The following is a 21,399-nucleotide window of genomic DNA, read 5'->3' on the forward strand; positions in this document are numbered from 1 at the left end:
AACAAGATTTGAGAGAGGGAAAAGGACCATCAAGCTGCAGAACCACTACAGCTGGGAGGTAGGTGGATGGCCTGGCCAGAGTGAGTTACTGAATCAAACAAAGAAATTGATTTAGCTTTTTAAGAGAATATACAGGGGTTAGACAATGAAACTTACTTGAATGAAATGAAAATGAAATTTACTTGGACTTCAATTTCTTTACATTAACTTACATTGGAATTCAAGAAGGTTTTTCCTTCTGTAAAGTTGCTATTTTGGCGATACATATTGCTCTTTAGACAGCGATGATATATTAAACTAATATAACAATGTAACTAGTTAAATGGTGATTAACATGTGGGCAGTCAATACATCATAATTACCATTGGCACAGCATTACAGAGTTTATCCTCTGATGTATTACATTGTGTTAAGTATTCTCTCAAAATCATGCAGATTATTTGCCCAAATAATTGGTATTATTGTCCCCGATTTTCTATAGGTCTTTATGAGTAAGAATTGAACCATCTTTTCTACAATGTATACTTTTTTTTTTGCTTATTCTGCACAAAAAGCCTAGAAAAAAGATTAACCCTGTGTTTCTACCAGACAAATAGATTACCAGGCTTTGTCTGTGGTGGGGACAATGATAAATGAGGTGTGACAATCACATACTGGGCACACATACAAACACTTTCACACCAAGGTCATACCAAGAAACGTACACAGTCCACATGATACATGAGCTAATACACACAAATAATTACTTCACATAATTGTGTTCAACAGCAAACGGTTTGGTGTGTGTGCAATTTCACCAGAGTGATACACGGGAGATTTGTGAAATGTTTCATTACAACATTTTACTATGTATTACAATCACTGATAGTAATAGACTATAAGCAATTTATGCAGCTGCAAAAGAGCTATATTAACAGTATCTCTTCTGGTAAATTTGAAAAGCTTTACATTTACAGATCTATCCAAACCAAACTACTTAATACTGAATTCGGTTTGCCTTGCTTTCACATCTTCAATCAATTCCATTTAGACTCAAGTGCTTTTTCAAATATGCTAGCCCCTGGTATAATAGAGTAAAAAAATAGCAGGTATTATGACAATATTTTACAGTTATCATGATAATATCGTCATGTTTTCTGAATATATTATGTATATTGTCAGTATGTATGTTAAGGAGAGTATAAATAAGTCTGTATTTACTGCAATGAGGTATGTAAAACACAAAAATCACATCACAATTCTGAATAATTTAACTGAGAAGCCAACATTTCAAATATCCAGAAAGATATCACATTAGAAAGAAATCTGCAGTGAGCAATTAGAATAGTTGGTATTCCTCCAGCATGTGTGCTAAAAGACTGAATAGGCAAAACAGCAATGAACACTCTGCCCTTGTTCTTAAACCTAAAGTCACTGCAGAACTATGAGCCACCTATCTGCCCTCCACCATCTCCATCTCCCTCTCTCACACTCTCTCAGTGTACTGCTGATCAATAGTGTTACGCAACTTAGCCGCATTCTCCTCTCCACTGCATGACTGGAGAGAACAAGGACACACACACTATAAATATATATATAAAACAGCAAACTTTCCCACACTCAGCACTAACAAAAGAAAAAAAAAACTTTCAGCAAGGATGTAAAGCTGCAGCACCACAGCGATCAAGAGATCAGAAATAATTAATCCAAACTTTTATCAAGTGTGTGCTGTGAATTTGATTGATCCAACATACTGAGTAGAATGCTAAACAGCTACACACATCCACTCTCTTAAGGGGAGGTCAAAGAATAAACAAGCTTACAGGCAATAAGTGCTGTACACAGATATTGATATTTAATTACTATTTAATTGACTGCACTCATTTAGAAATATGTTCATAGAACAATAGGAAACATGCATTAGAGAACTAGTTTTATAACTACTGCATAATTACAGACAGAAAAAAACAACCAACACTAGACTGGAGAGAAGTGAAAAAGCTGGTTTTAAATACTGATCATTCAAACATTGTATTATTTAAATATCATTATTGCCAATCCAAAATCTATTTTATAGGAGCCCTATACAACTGGTTAAGATTGGATACAACATTACATTACTAACAGTACTGTTAGAACCATGTTCCTCAAAATCCAGCTGCACTTTCTAACCCTGATAAACCCAATAGTGCATATTATCATAGCAATATTGCCTTCAGATGTCTGTGATTAGTTAAATGAGGTGTGTGAAATTTAAGATGGTGAAAACTGCTGGCAGTGCGAAGCTGGATGACCACCTGTTTAAGAACATTAAGAAATGAAGAGCTCTAGAACTGCAATGCTTATGTTTTTGTGAAATTAGCTGCTTGAATTAACGTGTAGATTAAACTGCACAGCATTCATTCAATTTATTTGATGCTTGTTGTATAAGGACTGAAGTTGTAACTGTGAAAATTCACACATTCCAAAGGGCTCAAAAATCTAAAGTTCAATAATGACTCATAGCTGATGGTTGTTCTGGATTAAACATGACGAAGAACATCAATACTGGGTACACTCGTGTGTCAAAATTGTGTGGGTGTAACACCATCTTCTGTAAAGAGCTCTGTTCCCATAGGAACGGCGCTTACGTGTATTTCCGGTGAGTAGGAGATGTGATTATCCAGTTTGCTGAAACAGACTCAGTGGTCTAAGGAGAAGGCGACATTGGAGAAAACCGCATACTTAAAAAACCCTAGTAGCTTCTTCAATTATTCAACTTGTTTGTCTTACACCTACACAGATTTTATACACATACCCAGCAAAATTAAACACTCCTAAGCCTTTAAAGAAGACTCCCACTCAAACCTCCTACATCATATATCTCAAAGAAGTCTATGATGCACGTTCATTTATGGTGGGAGAAGAACTGGGTCAAATACATGAGTCACATTTAAATAATTAACTTTAGTATGAAGTCTAACATGTGCCCAGTGATTCCATGTAGGCTCCAGCCCCACCATGACCCTGGTCTGGATAAGCAGTTACAGACAATGAATGAATGAACGTCTAACACTATTCTATAATATAAAATACAAACATGCAGCATTGTAGATTGCTATATCAAAGTTTGGTTTGAGTTAGCTTTGGGGGGCATGTGTAAAATTAAGTTACCCTACAAGAAAAGATATTGCTTTCAGAAGAATATTTCATAAGAGGGTAGTGCAGAAGCAAATTCCATAAGAGAAATTCATTTTGTAGCACAGAATCACTGGCTGCTCCCTCCTAGGTTAAAAACTATTACAAACACCTTCTCTGTTGTTTCTGCTAAATAGTAGCGCTAAGTGCTCCATGGAAATTTAATACATGCAGAGATCTTTTTGTACCCAGTGGTTCTCAGTTCGGTTGTGAGAGCCCCTAAACAGTCCACAATCAGCACTAACTCCCAGCACACACAGCGCGAGCAGACAGCTACCCCCTTTTAAGTGATGTGTGTACAGCCAAAAAGATGCCTCGTCTTGGACGTCTGCATATTCACAAACACACTCCATTATTCTAAATAGATACTTCCTTCAACAGCAGTACCATCAAGAATGACATAATAAACTGCACTATGCCATAACCATGAACTAAACCATGAAAGACTTGAGTAAAATATTGTATATACACATACATATACACACATTTTCATGGTTTATTTCATAGTTTACATGGCACAGTGCAGTTTATTATGTATGATTATATATATAAAGTCAGCAGATAAAAAAATTCTATAGGGAACTTACACGCAAACAAGACCTCTCTATAAACTGCTATTGTCTTAAAGAAAATGATGCATGTGTGCGCACACACACGCACACACACAATCTGTCCACTTGAACTCTACAAATGTCAGCCTTGCTTAGCTTCAGTTAAGAAGCCCTAAAGCCTCTATAACACCAGCTGGACGGAGCGAACAATTGTCTGTTTTTCAGACAATCCCACTCAGAAATGTAGATTCCCATATAACCCTGTTCCATAATACAAATTATATTATGTGTTCTAAGCCTTAGCATAACATTAAGCCTTAGCATAACAGAGTGATGAACTGCTCACTTAACAAAGCTGTGTTAAATAGGAGAAACTGATTTTAATGCTGAACTAGTAAAATATTTGCAGCAAACCTTCTAAAAGTAAAACTAAGTATTTAAACCAAAAATCACTCCAATAAAGTGACCAACTTACAACTTATAAAGGACCCAAACTGGGAGCTCTTAATTTCAGATTTCATTTGAAATTTCTGATCTAACAGTAGGTGACATAGACACCGTTTCATTAATAGAGCATTGTTTCTTTCTTCTTGCCACATCATTGATGACCAATTTAAACTGTTGTTTAAATACAACAAGGAAAACAACACTTCTGAAACCGTAGGGTATCAAACTCCTAAGTGACACAAAAAGTAAAGCTACTTTCACAATAGCCAGCCTCATTAATCAGTTGTTGTTTTTTTTGCTCATCTCACGTATATATGCTTTACATTCAAGCGTACAAGCGTAAGAAAACAATATTTGTCCGAAATGGCATTAAAAATATACACTGATATGTTTATGCTCCATCCTGATTGGGTCCCTTAATTTTGTGTTTTGCAGAATGTAGAGCCTATGTTATAAATATTCTTCTGATTTATTAATATCTTACTCTTGCATTTCAGTGCCATTTTGTACCCTATCTGTTATTAGACAATGCTGCCATTTTTGCACTATGCTACTATTTGCACTTCTGGTAGACGCTAACTGCGTTTTGTTGTCTTTTACTTAGATAGATTCAACTTTATTGCCATTGCTCTGTACATCTACCCATCTATCTAAATAATGGCTTCTACACCCAAGTACTTTACAATATGTCAAACTCAAAAACTTTTTTTTAACATTCCGTGCATTATTTTGGTGCTGAAGCCATAGTTTCATCACCCGCACAGTGCATTATGTAGGAAGCACAGAGCCTTCTGTGACAGCCTGCATGTCTCTGCTGGTCCTGGCTGATGACAACAGCACTGATGATGACCAAAGCGCATGCGTACAGGCAAAAAGATATATGAATTCTGAAGAATAAACTGCACTGACAGCAAGGCAGGCGTCTTGTGATCAGCTGAAGAAAAAGGTCATTACTGACACTGCAAGGCATATCTTACACAGAATATCTTTACATGAAACCTTTAAGAATAGTACAACCCACTGAACTTTGGCCTTTGCCATGAGATTTCAGCATGCACTCATTTTTCTTTACTGCGTGATGTTTTTTATGCCTGCCCTCTGCATGCTCCTTTGTGTTCTTTTAATGCACAAATAATATCACAGAATTATGGCTTGCAAAAAAGTCAGTAAGTCTTGACTGAAGAAGCCTTTACAATACAGGACATAAACCTTAATCTGAGCTCCCAACTGTTCAGGTATTTATGGCTGCACCTCTGTGAAGTATCTGGACTTATTAGGTGTAAGGCAGAAATGCACCATGGAGGAGGCACCAGTCCATCACAGCGCATGACACACTCAAACATTTACTCAGACACTCACACATATGGGCAGTTTTGCATAGACAATCCACCCCAAAAACACACAGAGCACGATCCCAGATTTATTTCAATGCCACTTTGTTTTCCATCAGAGACGTGATAGTCATTCCTTGTTTTCCCTTTTTCACCCATTTCAGAAACTGAACAAACATGCGGTCATCCATGTTTGTTTGCTGGAGAAGGTTTTCTGTTTGTTTAAAGGAGACATCAGCCAATAGCATTTGACACCTGCCCAACAAGCTCCTCTGATTGGTTAGAAGGGCTCACTGATCTCTGAACAGTGTTCGCCCCTGGATCTACAGATGCACAACTTAGTTTTGCACCACACTAACTGAGAAATTTGGTGTAAAAGTGAGAGCATGCGGGAGTAGTCACGTGTGAGCGAAAAAGACAGCATCTGAGACTCGTAACCTCAGATTTGAGCAGGTGTAATCATTGACTTGTGTTTGTGCTTGACAAATACCTGCCCCCCAAAAAAACTAAGTATTTCTAAGGAGACTTTCTACTGGTGTGTGACTCGCATTGCACACATTCACATACTGGTTTGCGAATGTGTATGTTTTGTGCATGTTTTATACAAGTGTGTGAATGTGTTTTGCACCATATTCACCGCTGAACCGTAGCAAAACTGAGCGCATGACTTTTTCGTACTTGTGTAGGTACAATTGGATTTGTGCTTCTGCAATGAAGACTCTGTGAAGGTGTAACTGTGTATTTGTATTTGTGTGGAAAAAAAATCTACAGGTTTGCAACTCCTGAAGAGATATTCTGCGTCTTCAAATTTACTGATACACGTGTGACAACTACAACTACAAATTTTTCTGTGACAGATGCTCAGGGGTTTTGCCCCAAATATACACTCCTCCATATACTCATTTCTATTTCCTATCTTATTTTTGAGCTTCACCGACATTTTTCTGCGCATCTTGCTCTGATGTCACTTGTCAATAAATAATAGAATTGGTTTGTTTGGACTGGGTAAACATGAATGTACCCATCCTGGCAATGGAAACTTCATGCTGCTCTTCTGACATCAATGTTTTACTGGTCCTGAGCATTCAGGCAATTGTTATTGTTGAACCCTGACCCCTGGTTTAAAGTCTACACTGAATCAAAATACAGTGGAACCTCTGCTAACGAACGCCTACACTAATGAACTTTCCGCGGAGGCTCGGGTTCATTTCTAGAGTCATGGTTCGTTGGTGGAGGCAAAAAATATTCAAATGCCCGGTTCGTATCTTGGAAAGTTCATTAGTGTAGGCGTTCGTTAGCAGAGGTTCCACTGTACTTTGGCCACTGACCCCAATAGGCGAGTCTCCCAGCGCGCCCAGACTTGAGTGAGCTTTTAAGATTAGCAAATTGTAGCTTTAGCAATTTAGCATTAGTGTAAATAGCAGACATCGAAATTCGTGCTAAAATAAGCCGTATCTACGCTTCGTCTCCCGACTACTCTCCGTTATTCCACCCACCCCCCACCTCCCGTCATACAGCCAGTGCCTGTGTTACTCCTCCAGCCAGTCGTCACGTCTTCAAGGTAGCGATGTGTAACCACTTAAAACTTTATTATTTCTTTTTATTACTGTTACCACTGTTTCTTTTTTATTTTTAGTAACGCTACATGTATTTTTTTACTAATTTGAGAGTGTTGTAAACATATATCAGTACAAAAAGGGTGATTTTCAGGGTGGGGGCTGGAACGCATTAATTGCTTTTCCATTATTTTAAATGGGGAAAATTGACTCGTTCTACTTACGAACCGGGTCACGGAACGGATCAAGTTCATAGGTAGAGGTTCCACTGTATTCTCAGATGAGCCCGGGGAAAGAATTAAATCATGATCCCCATTTTTAAAAAATAATTTGTTAATTATGTTTTTATATCACAAAGGCCTGGTCTGCACTATGCTACAGGGACGAAATTCTCTTTTATCCCAGAGGTTTTACACATTTCATTCAGAAAAGGGTTGAACAAGTTTAATTCTGGATGATCCCATAAGATCTCACACCTTTGTTTACAGAGCACTTTGTTTGGCAATAACATGTCCAATAACAGCAATAATATTACTAGCTTCATGTGCTGAGACATGGAATAACTTGTCTTTGAATTCCAATTGCAAGAGATTACAGATATTACTGTTTCTAAAGAAAGACGTGTAATTTTCCTGGTGGTGCTACACCTTTATATTACAAGCAAACCTTCAGAGACACAAAGCAATTTACACAGCAGCACGGGATATGTCCCAGAGTCAACACAATCTATATCATTCCTTTATTAACTTTCCTTTGCAAAGAACGAATCAGATATGAAGAATTTTCCTGCTTATTTGGATGCCCATTCCTGCCTCGATTATTTTAAACTAAGATCTACAGAAATATTTTAAAAACACTGTAACACTAACAAATGGATAAGCCAACACAAAAAAAATTTAATAAAATATAATTTGCTCCTGAGAAAAAAAAAATCAAAAATCAAAAGCACCAGAAACAATGGAATTAGATAAAAGATCCATGCAAAATTCCTTTGGACATTTTAAAGTAACAATCCAAATTCTATTGTTTCAAAAAGCAATTAGAACATCTCTGCTCTTGAAAAAAAACCACTGTTTTTATAAACTGAATGTTTATTCACAGTTGCGCCGTCCCTAATAATTTAGTCTAAGGGCTGTAATGATGAGTGTGTGTAATTAGTGTATGTTTAAAGCGGTGCTGATTTGCTCTTTATCTGGCTGATTAATTGTGCTGCTGAGTTGATTGTGTGTGGTGTGAGCATATGGCAGCTGCAGCACCTCTTTTCTCTGTTTCACTGGCTCCTAAGAGAAAAAGCCCAACCAAGTCGGCCTGGGCTACAAGCCTCAAGTAAAAAAAGAAAGAAAAAAAAACGTGGAAGGAATATTCATACAATATACACCATTTATTGTATAGGGGAATACTTTATATGCTATTTAAATTCTGATAAATCCAGTTCTTCGCTGTCTCTTGACATTAAACAAAGAAAATGTCACAGAATTTGATAGAAATGCTGTTGTAACTAATGCACATGCACTAACAATGTAACTAATGCACATGTACACATTACAATAATGATGTTTAACCAATATATTGTGCAGCCCTAGTTCACACTTTGCATGCCCTGAATTATTTCACATTTCTTTGTCTCGTAAAGTGAACAAAGATCAACGCACAAGTCCATTAGTATAATAATATGATCATCAGATTAGGACATGAGCACAATTACTGTACATCAATAGCTCAACTGAACTGGAGACTTAAAAGACAAACTAATTAATGCCCCTCAGTCTGATTAAAGTCTCCAGTCTGAGGTGAAATAAACAGTTACATTCACTATTTCTCTCACAGACATACACAGGGGTGTCATGATTTGGAATTAAAATTTTATTACAAGGACATGGGGAGGAAACAATTAGCCTGTAAATTAAACTAAAGCATAGAGAACGCATATTGGATCCTATTTATATTGTAAATACCCTAGATTTCATATTTTTGTGTGGGTTTGTGTACTAAAAAACAATCCGTTAATGACTACGTGATTATTTCTCTACCTCACTTCATTTCCTGCAATTAATGTGTAATATGATATATGTAAATATTCTGTTATGACTAGGTCCATTGCATTTCCCCTCATTCATAAAGCTCTCTTTGAAAAATGGTCGTAAATTGAAGTAAAATGAATAGAAAATGTTGATACAAGTGCCCATGCTGTCAAGCAGATTCTGCATAACACAATTAAGCAATTAACAGTCTGCCTCATTTAGTGACATGTATAATGTTGCTAAACAAAGATTTTTCCTCTTGAAATTTAGAAAAGACTCCACTGTGGCACATTATTAACTAAGAGACCTCAACAAACCCAGCACTTCAGTCAAAATATGCAAAGTGTAACAGCATACCATGACATCACTCTCTCTCAAAACCCACACACAGCAGAAGTTAAAGGTAAAAAATTGACTCACCCTCTCCTCTAAGCCACTGTCCTCTCCGTGTGTCTCTCTCCCATCCAGTGTTTCTCTGCTGACAGGTGCAGGTTTCTTTAGTGCAGGCTCACGGTTCAGAGTGGTGTAGCCCACATGCTCATAGATGGGGTTGATGGTCATCTTAGCTATGTACTCCGCTGCTTTTGTTTCAATGTACAATGTGATCAGGCCATCTGTTACCAAGTCATGAATGGACTCGAAACGTTTCTCCCCCACAAAGTGCTTTCCATCGTAATATAAACGGAAGTTTCGAGTTTGATTGCCAAAGCTGATGGGAGCAAAGACAGAAAAAACAATTACTAAGTACATAAGGAAAAATTGAGTGAGGAAAGAAGAGAACAAGTAATGAATGATCACTTGAAAAACGACCATCCACTGAACCTCAAAGCACCCTCTCAAAGTTAATATACATATACACTAAGGTAGCAACAGTCAACAGGTCAGCAGTAGGGTTGGGCAGTATAACGATAACACTGTGTTCTGCAATATTTAAAAATGTTGACAGTATCTCAAAATGATGACGTGTTTGTTGTGTCAAACTTCTGTTCTGTGTCTTTAAGTACAAGGCCAAAGCTTTTGGTCATGCGCATTTAAGAGAGCCACAGGGAGGGGGCGCTATGAGAACTCACTGACTGCTGATGTCACACTCTGAAAACGAACTAGGGGAGCACAATCCCAGTAGCCCACTGTAGTTGTGAGTTTAGCGCTGAGATTGGGTTAAATTAGAGAGGAAGGAAGCTGAAAACAAACAAAATACTCAGAAGACACTTTACTCATCTTTATGCTCACAGGTATGAGGCCTTTACTTCTAAACATATATGAACTGAACTCAGTTTGCTCGAAAATTGGTGTGGTGTGCTAAACCACAAGTGCCTGCTAGCTGGCCAGCTATGCTTCTGAACAATGTAGAACTACAACAGTCACTGAATTTTTTTTTTTCATCAACATGTGTCGGTGTGCAGTGTTTGGCTGTGCTGAACTGTACTGTACAGCGCTGAAAACCCTTCACTTGACCCACACTCATAGATAGGAGGCTCAAACAGGCCAACAGTGCACCCCCATGCAACAGTCATGCCACATACTGTGTTAAAATTTTGAGACGGTATGAAAAAACATGGATACCGCCCATCTCTAGCCAGCAGTGTTAATTTTGGCAGCTGATTTTGTCTTGAATAAAACATGTATTAGTGTCATTGTAGTCGTTTACTTACTAATTTTATAAATAATTATATAAATCGTTTTTAAATGAAAAGTTCAAAGTTCGCTGGAGGAGGGGCTTGCAAACCAAGACCGTCTATGATTTTTACCACAGAAACATGTGCGTCCCTGGTTCTTCCTCTGTACCGGGGACGTAAGGCAAAATCTTGCTTGAATTATTGCATGATTTTGGTGCATTTTATTTACTTGAAATTTGCAGTAGGTGAAGAAGGGGCCGCCCTGTGTTAAACCTTGTTTTAGGGCTGTAATGATGCGAAGAGCGGCCATGTTTTCCCACAGCCATCTGTCTTTAGCATTTGCTTATGTCCAGTAAGCAGCTGAAACTGGGCTCTTTACACAGATTTCTCAAAAAACTGCAGCATCGTGTTCCCTCCCGGGAAAAAAAGCAGAGGAATGCTGCCCCCCACCCCCTTCTTTTTCAACTACGGTGTATGCGTAGCACAAATGAATTTCATTGGGGCATAATTATGAAAACTGTAAAAAAAAATCATGTAATTTACATGTAAAAACTTTAGATTTTCATTTTACATTCCTTAATTAAGAAGTTATATTTATCTGTAAATGCAAGGGGCAAGGCTTGCTAAGATCTTTGGGTCCTCAGGTTGCACTTAACTAAAAATAGAGAAGATCCTGTACTCAAAATCAGTGCATGTGCTTAGTAACACTACCCAAAATCACTGACTTAGGAGAGGCGTGGGATTGTACAACTGCAAAGGCATTGTTAATGCGGAAAATATACACAGGGTTTGAGAAACAAGCTTTCATCCAGAAGTCTTTTTCAGGAAAAGGTTTTGCTTATTTAGGTAAAACAAGGTCACAAACACATTCTGCATGAATTACAACAGTATGACTCCTTAGGAAATTAATCTAGGTGCTAAACCTAGATTAAAGTCCAGACCTGTCACCCATTGAAAATTACCTGGTGCATTACAAAATGAAAATCACTATAATAGAGACCCTTAGCAGCAAATATCTTATAACAAGCAAAAGTGAGAAAATTTTTCACTTTTAAATATACAGCAGTTGGTCTCCTCATTTCCCAAATGCTTACAATGCATGGTAAAATGTAATTTTACATCAAACATCCCCTGTCTTAACTTGATTGGAAAATGTTGCAGGCATATTACACAAAATGTGGAAATAGTTTTTTTTTTTTTGGAAAATAAGTAAACTTTCTCATTTTCAACATTTAAAATATTGTCTGTACTATTTTCAGTTAAATATATGGCTTAAGTGATGTGCAAAACAGTGCATTATTTATTTATTTTACATTTTGCGATGCAGTTTTTTTATGCCTGAAATAAATTTTTTTAATGCCGTAAAGAAAATTACTTAGGGTCACAACATTTAATAATGATTAGGTGCAGTTTTTGCTGATTGGTTTCTTCATGTGAAATGTATGTATTTACGTACCACAACAATAATTAAGAAAAAGGTTTTACATGAAACATGTAATATGCTCCAGGACTTAAACAGAAGGCTATAGTAATGTTATAACAAACAGGCAAAAGTCAGAGAGCTCGTAAAAAGTGGATAAATAATATGCAATTTCCTTACAAGAACGCTATATAATTGCCTTTTCTGAAAAACAGAGACACTGAAGAGGTTACCTATCAAACCACTGGCATTGATGAAAAGCAATAGATTAGTTATAATGATAAATGATGCTTTAGTCTACCTTAATTAGTCATAGGGAATATCAATTCAAGTTTATTCAAGTCAGTGTTTTCATTAGGTGAAATTGATCAGGTAACTGAATATTGATGAGGCCTAACCTTGCCTCTTAAGACCAAAAGGATACACATTTCGAGCTCAAAAGATAAAACATACTATAGTTACTCATTTAAACACAGTAATATTTACATTTACATAGCAACACTTAAATGCACTTCTAAATATCCAGCAAGGGTGCAGTGGTGTGTGATACTAACATACATTACCTACAAAATACAAGCTCAATTTACAGAAATATTGGGACATTTTTTTAAATAAAACAAGATTTTTTTTTAATGCTTGCAACACACTCAAAGAAATGTGAGACGGGGTAAAATTAGAGTGAAAGATTAATAACACGGTTCTGAAACATTACACTATAAGCATGTGACGACTATATAACATATCAAAAAAGCACTTACCAAATGCTCAGGTTTTATAAGCAAAAAGAGATTACTGCTCATCACATTATACATCTACTCTACTTAATAATGTGAAAAGATTTAGTAAATCTGGAGAAATACCAGTCCATGCAGAGTAAGGCTGAACACCAGTGTTAAATGAGTGTGACCTTCGAACCCTTAGATGGTGCTGCATAAGAAACGTGATGCTTCAGTGATAAATAAAGCAGTACCTCAAAATCTGTTGTTACTTAAAAGACTGCCACCGGAAATGTATCCCGAAACTCTGTTACACAAGTAGAAATCCTTACAGCAATTCTATGTGGAACTGCTAACGAGTTCTCTAGGCTCAAACTCATAATTCTTCTCCAAGTCTTCACTAATGTAACACAGACTTGTAGATGTAGGTCCCTATGTGGTTCATAGTAAAGTCAGACTTAATATCAGACATGGTTACTTCATCATTTGGGCTACGAGTTGCCACCCTTCATTTTATCAGGTAGCAATGTCAGATTAAAATCTGAGCAAACTTAAAGGAGGAAACTTGGTCACTAGGAATATCTTAGTTAATTGACTACATGTGATGTCAGGGGAACATTGTATAAATTGGTGCTAAATTTCCTACTAAAAAGTATATTTAATACATATTTAAAAGTAATTAAATATTAATAGGGCGGTACGGTGCCACAGCATGTAGTGTCACAGTCACAGCTTTTGGGTTTGAGTCCCACTCCAGGTGATTGTCTTTGAGGAGTGTGGTGCGTTCTCCCTGTGTCTGTGTGGGTTTCCTCCGGGTGACTGTCTGTGAGGAGTTTGGTGTGTTCTCCCTGTGTCTGCCTGTGTTTCCTCCGGGTAACTGTCTGTGAGGAGTGTGGTGTGTTCTCTCTGTGTATGCATGGGTTTCCTCCTGGTGACTGTGAGGAGTGTGGTGTGTTCTCCCTGTGTCTGCGTGGGTTTCCTCAGGGTGACTGTCTGTGAGGAGTTTGGTGTGTTCTCCCTGTGTCTGCGTGGGTTTCCTCAGGGTGACTGTCTGTGAGGAGTGTGGTGTGTTCTCCCTGTGTCCGCGTGGGTTTCCTTCGGGTGACTGTCTGTGAGGAGTTTGGTGTGTTCTCTCAGTGTCTGCATGGGTTTCCTCCGGGTGCTCCGGTTTCCTTCCACAGTCCAAAAAAACACATTGGTAGGTGGACTAGCGACTCAAAAAAAAAAAAAAAGTCCATAGGTGTGAATGTGTGTGTGTGTGCGCGCGTGTGTGTTTGTTGCCCTGTGAAGGACTGCCACCCCCTGCAGGGTGTGTTCCTGACTTGCAAAATGTGCAACATTTTGAAACCAGGTTTGAGAGGTTTCAAAAGATCCCATACTGTTCCTGAACCTGTGCAAATGCAGTCCATGCTTGGCTTCTTGCACACTGGAATGTTACAGACAGGAATTTTTAAGCTCTCAACCATCCAAGCCTCATCCCAGGAATTTTAAGCTGTTATACTTGATGCACTGCCACTGGTGTGAGAGTGTGCGCACGCCAAAATGAGGCAGTCACAGTGCCTGAGCTTCACACATTTGCTGCGTGCTCTGCCACTGTGCCTGGTCGTGCACCTCCAATTTTGCTGTAACTTGCTTCATAAAAAATGAACGCATTTGAAGGAGCTCTTGCAAATCAGGAACAAATTCACAGGTATTTATTCCTCTAAGAGAGATCACAGAGTGAGTCAAATGGCCTAAAACTCATAGGAGGCTGTGTCAAAAATAAATGCCTTTAGCGGAATAATGGAGGGACACACTGCAGGGAATGTGCAGTGCTGTACAAATGACTTAGGGGCCTAAAAATATTATTATTGAAAGTAAAACTTTTTTTTCTAAATAGTAATAGCTGTGTTGTGAGCAAGTGTGAAGAACAGTGTGTTTCCAGACGTTCCCCTTGATTGTATGGATTCGTTAAAGCTACAACACCCTTGACTTAACATAATGAAGTATTTATTCAACTTATTCAATTTATTTATTAAACCTCAAATAATAGGGATAAGGAAAAAGTTAAACCAAAACATTAACACAGAAGATCTATACTTACTGTAATAATGTAAGTTGCTTTTATTCTAATATTAATTTTTGTTTTTCTTAATGCTCAGATAAATGATTTATTGTGAGACCTACACTGCGGTCTACAGAGGGTGTAGAGGGACATTTCGGATTTGGCCTCTGATCATCTCACATTGTCAGACGATGAAAACTATTTTATTAAATTTTAAGCCAAGTCAGAGAAATAATTTAGGCAGCCACTCAAAATAAAACACTGAAGAAAAAAGAAGGCTGAAAGGACAAAGGTCTGGTGAATGTCATGAGAAGTGACAGGGTATGAACGGACAGGAGAATGGTACAAGATTCAAAGTGAAAGTTCACAGACCGTAAGGCTAAGGTGTAGGTGCCAGGCTGTCTTTGACTCTCTCTAATGAGGTAACTTCCTTCTGCCACACTCAGCAGCTGATCGGCCTCCTCTCTGGAGATCATCCCATGGTACCTGAGCAAGACATCGAAATTTCACTTAAAGTACAGACCAAAGCAGAGGTAATCACAAAGCTAAGATAGAGTCACGTAGTAACACAAGAGGCTAGGAGAACAATGGTGCTGGAACTTACTCTCGTCCATAGTATTTTGGCCTGTTCTCAACCTAAGAGGAAAAATTATACATCGAGTTAGAGCAAGAAAAATCACAAACATTGTTCTTAGTGTGAAGAGATGTAATGTCAAAGAGTAACACCAGAATAAATAACTATAAAAAAAGTAGCCAAAAACAAGGTTTTTAACTTGCAGCAATCACCCATGATTAAAGCTACATAACATACCAAAATGAGTAAAGTCTTTAAAAATAAATAAAAGAAAAAAAACAAAAATAAATAAATAAAGGGCTTTACAAGGAGGCCGTATTTGTGTCAGTGTAAGCAACAGACACTAACAACGGGAGACGAGAGAATGATATATATTATGTATGATAGGCTTCCACCGAGCAGGGTTGCACTATAAATGGGGTATTACCACATTAGCATAAAATAACCCAAAACACAAGCCCAGCCATTTAACCTTGGGCTGACTGTGAGGCAGCAATCATCACAAAGCACATGAATAGGGAACAAGTGCAGATTAAAATGATATTGGCTCATTTGCAGATGCACAGAGCACTGCCTTCTCTGTATTCACAACACAGCCACCAGCCTTCCATCCCCCACCAACACACACACACACACACACACACAAATGCACACTTCCTCCACAGAAGAGGTGGAAATAAATGGGGGGAAGAGGGTAGATGAAATGATGTATGTGTGTGCCTGGTTTTAAGCTGAGGGTTGTTGGATTATTTTACAAGGCTGCTCTAGGGGAATCTTGACTTAAAAAAAATAACTAAATAAAAATAAGTAAGAAAAAAAGTGCATATTTTCAACAACAACAACAACAACAACATCTAAAAACCTAATTGAACCAGAGCTATACGTTATATACGCAATACAATGCTGATATCTACCACAAGAGTGTAAGTAAGTGTTATCTGTATACTAGCCATCTTCAATTGCAGAATTTACTCAGAAAACCATAAGACAAAAGGCAAAAGCAATTGTCCATAACAACAGGACAATGAATAAATGAATTCACTCTAATTTTTCATGTTGAAAACAGAAGGTGTCACTGCGTTAGGGGCAGGTTTCACAAGCTGCAGAAACTATCATGTAGAACATGTCTGAAGCTACATAGGGAAAAACATACTATTATTGCTACCCAATCCAGTGTGTACGATTCTGGGTAGGCTCCAGACCCACCATGACCCTGAACTGGATAAGCGGTTACAGATAATGAATGAATGAATGTTATATTGCTTCGGTACCCTATTTATTTAAAACAATAAAAAAGGGTAATCAGACACTCGAAAACATTTCACTGACCTTTACAGATAGTAGATATAGGGAGGGAATTAAGTACTCTTTAGTCAGAATAGAACGAACAGGTAAAGAAAACCTGTTCTATACACAGAAGGTATGAAAAGTGTCTGAGCCTAAAGGAGTCTATAAAATGGATCATAGGGGACAGCAGAATCTTTTTCACTTTCTCCCAATTACTCATTTTTTCTCATTTGTTTTCTCACAGCCTCCCTCACAAACACCCATTCTACTTACAACAAAGAGGTGTAAAAAAATAAATAAATAAATAAAAAAATAATAAAGTTATCTAACAGCCGGCCTCAGTTATTGAGGAGTCAGTTATCTGACTCAGTTCTACCTCTCAGGCTGGTGTTTACGCGTGCGAGACACAGAGACTGAGAGTACCAAAAGCCATCGAATACAGTACTCAAACTAATATCCTGAGCTGCCCCTAGCCAGGCATAATTGATTTAAAAACCACTTCACTGCTGTAAAAACCTAATCTTACCTGCACAGAGCAGATATGCCACATGCCTCATAGCTGCCAGTACTTTCATACTCTTAGCAGTAATAAAAAAGGTTTATAATATTGAACAATAGTAAAACAGGTTTTTGGTTCACATCTATAAACATATAAACCTTCCAAACCATTTTTTGTTGTTGTTTTTTGAAATGTTGTGGTTGTCTGTAGAACCAAAAGTACATATCAATTAATAAAATACATTTAAATGTATTAAATATTGTAATATCAGTTAAAAAACAGTCCAATGCAATCCTTACGGCACTTAAAATGGTTATTTGCATTTCTGCTTCCTGTATTGTGCAAATAAACAAAAAATTATCCAATAAACAATACTACATCATAGATCTCCCTGCAGAGGGACTCATAAAATGACCGTCAATAGTACACAAAAAAAAAAAGATCTATTTCATGACTAATGCAGACATTTATTTCAATACATCAGCTCCATCCCTTTAGAAAACAGCCATGTTTGGGGTGTGTGTGTGTGGGAAACAACCCCATTACCAAGCTACAGGACAAAGCCTGAAGCATCTCTATAAATGGACAACTTGGTGTATACAGCTACTAAAAAAAGAACCTGATATTATAAGAATCCTTATTTGATATTTAACCTGTCATTCTAACACTGCAGTGTAGAAAACCTAGTCATTTTGACTGTACACCTTCTCTTCCAAATGCCCCACAGAACCTGTGACCATGTTTATAGGAAGGGCACGGATTACCGCGTGCATTAACCAATTCTTACTCCATAGACTGCAGCCTCTTAGGCTAATACTGTTATAAATATATGCAGGACCGCAGGGTATATCAAGCATGACGAATAGGGCTCAGTCTTCGGGCACAGTAATGAAAATAAATGCATTTGTAATTGCAGCCAATTACTCTAAAATACACTTCAAATAAACTGCTTCACTAGCCTTGAAGTCTATTTTCTGAACAGTCCATACAACGTAAGACAGAAACCACTCACAATATTTGCATAATAACCCATCCGAGGGAGGTGCCCGAGACAGTGGATGTGTAGAGCTTGCGCAAAATGCAAACAGTGAGAGTGCTCATGTTGAGGGTTTGCTTCGGGACACTGGTGACATATTAGCATAATCTGAATGAGATGTAAATCAGGTTTTTTGGCCCAGTTTGTGGGGATTATACAGGGTTAAATCTCCTGCCACATCCATACAACCCTTCGGCCCAGGGGAAAATGTGCTTTTCAATAACAGGCTTTTATCCACAAGACTCCAGCATGAAAAATTGTCCTCCAGCAGGAAAATGGAAAAAAGGCCTCCAGCAAGACAAAAAAAAGAAAGAAACTTTAATGACCACTGGAAGAAGAAAAAAACAACAACATGCAAACACACAGCATGCACCAGCATTTACGGTTCACCTAAATATCACTGCGTGTTAATATTTCATTAATTAAATGTGCATCCAGACTGCTGAGATGTAGCATGGGGAGATACAAGTGTGAGCATGTGTGTGTGTGTGTGTGTGTGTGTGTGTGTATAATAGCAGGCATATTATACTAACAGCAGGAAACACCATCATTCGATCAGTCTCTCTCTTTGTTTCCTTCCCTCACATAATGAAATGTTAAAATATAGTCAAACTATAGTGCATACTGTCTTTAATCAACAATAAATTATAATATTCACATGTAAATTAGGTATTTTCAACAATTTACCATTTTTTATTGTAATTTCAGTCTCAGAGAAAGCTTTTAGAGAGATGTCTTTAGGATTAACTTTTTCCCAGGGGAGTATTTCTTGTCTCTAAACACACAGCCAAATGGGGCTATATTCTCCCACCTACAACACTGTCAGACACACACTAATAATGATAACCGATGAATAATTCAAAAGCACCTTACGTTTTCCTTAATTAAGGTTTCTATCCGCCTGACTAATCTGGTTCTGTTGGTTAGAAGAAAAAAAGGGGGGTGGTGTGTGCTCTGTTTTGGAGATCTTTCACTATTTTCTTGCTAATACATTTATATTGCAGCTAAACACAGGGGATATTTAAAAAAAAAAGTCTAGGCTTTCACCCAATTAATACAGTATGTCAACAGCAACCAATTACCTATTTCTTTTTTTTTTTTTAATCACAATAATATGGATGTGCAATTAAACCTCAAAAAAAGTAAAAACCATCTCCAGATGTGAGCAATATGCACCTCCTTATACCTACACTCACTGTCCATTCTTTCAGCTCCACTGACCATACAGGAGCACTTTGCAGTTCTACAAAGAGACTGTGGCCCAGCTCCTGTTCTGTGTAATGTGTGCCCACTTTCAATGTTCTTCAAAGGTCAAGACCCCCACAGGACACTACAGAGCAGGTATCATTTAGGTAGTGAATGTTGTTCAATGCTGCAGTGACACTGACGTGGTCGTGATTGTTAGTTGTGTTCGTACGAGTAGATCAGCAGCATCGTTCACCTTGTTGATGTGCAACCAGAGACAGAAGCTCATCTGTTGCTGCACAGTTTGTGTTAGTCATCTTCTGGTCCTTCACCAATGGTCACTGTTGGCTAGACATTTATGGTCGGTGGACTATTCTCAGTCACAGTGACACGGAGGGCTTTAAAAAGCCTATATGATCAGTAGTATATGATCCACTCATAGCAGCACAACACACCCCCACCATGTCAGTGTCACTGTAGCTCTGACAGAACGGACAGTGAATGTAGAAACAAGGAGATGGTGATGTTATGGTTAATGGTTGGTGTATTATTACTTTCATGATGAGCGTTTTGGGGATAATGTGATGATTTATGTAATTTTACGTAAATATTATAAAAGATTATTATAGCCACTTAAAACCATAATTGAACCATTGAGAATTCTGTACTACTTCATATGCTCACCTCAGTGGTGCAAGTGACCCTGCGAGGGTGTGGCGCCTCCTGCTGGAGCTGATACACTATAACAACAACAGAGCAACCAAAAGATGTGCAGATTAATCTACTGCAAAACAAACAGATTATAAGAAAGAGAAGGGTAAAAAAAAAACATTTTAATCAGGCTGAACAATAAACTTGCTCCTCATAAGCGGGGGAGCATTGCCATGATGATGATTTACTCTAAATAAATTGAGAGGCTAAAGAGTACAGCCTGTGTGGCAATGGATGAAATATAACACCAACACTGCATTGTTAAATTAAAATAAAATAAAATGACTTAAGATATAAAAAACCACTAAAGCTCAAATGTCCAAGATTTTAAATGTCTGACTAAACACTGCAAACACATTTAAAAAGCAAATGAATATTCTGACATTATAATAACTCTGCTTATTTTCAATATTCAAATATTATAAAACTTGAATGCTTATTGGATATAATATACACTGTGTGTACAAACACAAGAGGAATTAAATTAATTAACATCACACAAACATCAATAAAAACAGGAAAGAGTGGGGCTTAGGGGAAAGGAAGGGGAAAAAAAGACCATTTAACTAACATTAAATAATTAGAATGTGTAAAATGATTTCACCTGGATACAACATTGCTGAAAGAGATAAACCTTTGGGGCATAACTACTGGGAAAATATGGTATATGTGCTTAGGTATATTCCTGTGCATGGTACTTTGTATTTGTATATACACATTGCCTAGATAACAATAAAAAGCCAAAGATAAATTTCCACAAACTAACCATATGTTTTTCGAAGTCTACACTTTATTTTATTCTGATGCAAAAAATTTGCGAATATTTAAACCTGGAGCTATAAGGAACCCTTTATTTTGACCTGCTGCCAGAACTGCCACCTACTTGAAGTGCCCAGATGTATAAGGTGTCAAGTGCTAAGAGACATGGCCAAGGTAACAGAGGCTGAAATATGACAACCACTGCATAAGATTCAGAAGTAGAAGTGTGGGCCAAGAAACACCAGAAGACAGTTTTATCAAAGGTGTTATGCACAGAAACAATGAGGTGCCAACAAGTTAGAGAAGGGTTAGAGGTATGAGTGCTATCATTAAAGACTGGGTTGAAGATGGACTGATATTCAACTACTGCTGCTAGTTTCTGGAAGATATTTTCTTCAATCAGTGACGCAGAAAGAAGTTAGCAGCATTGACAAATAACATGATCTTTATGCAGGCCATCTATACATTCAAGTACTTCACTGCTTGGTTA

The 21,399-nt window shown here is 37.7% G+C and overlaps 1 protein-coding gene across 1 annotated transcript in view; it reads right to left on the reverse strand.

The window, feature by feature from the left end:
- The window catches only part of chn1 (chimerin 1), a 42,805-nt gene that overhangs the window by 15,366 nt on the left and 6,040 nt on the right, over positions 1–21,399 (reverse strand). The window contains exons 4-7 of the mRNA XM_066686927.1: positions 20,124–20,179; positions 15,463–15,494; positions 15,231–15,344; positions 9,483–9,771 (exon numbers count right to left, since the gene is read on the reverse strand). Of these exons, the coding sequence (XP_066543024.1) occupies positions 9,483–9,771; positions 15,231–15,344; positions 15,463–15,494; positions 20,124–20,179 (491 nt within the window). The remainder of the gene's footprint in view (positions 1–9,482; positions 9,772–15,230; positions 15,345–15,462; positions 15,495–20,123; positions 20,180–21,399) is intronic.

The sequence above is a fragment of the Hoplias malabaricus genome, chromosome 12 (assembly GCF_029633855.1).
Source record: "Hoplias malabaricus isolate fHopMal1 chromosome 12, fHopMal1.hap1, whole genome shotgun sequence".
NCBI lineage: Eukaryota > Metazoa > Chordata > Actinopteri > Characiformes > Erythrinidae > Hoplias > Hoplias malabaricus.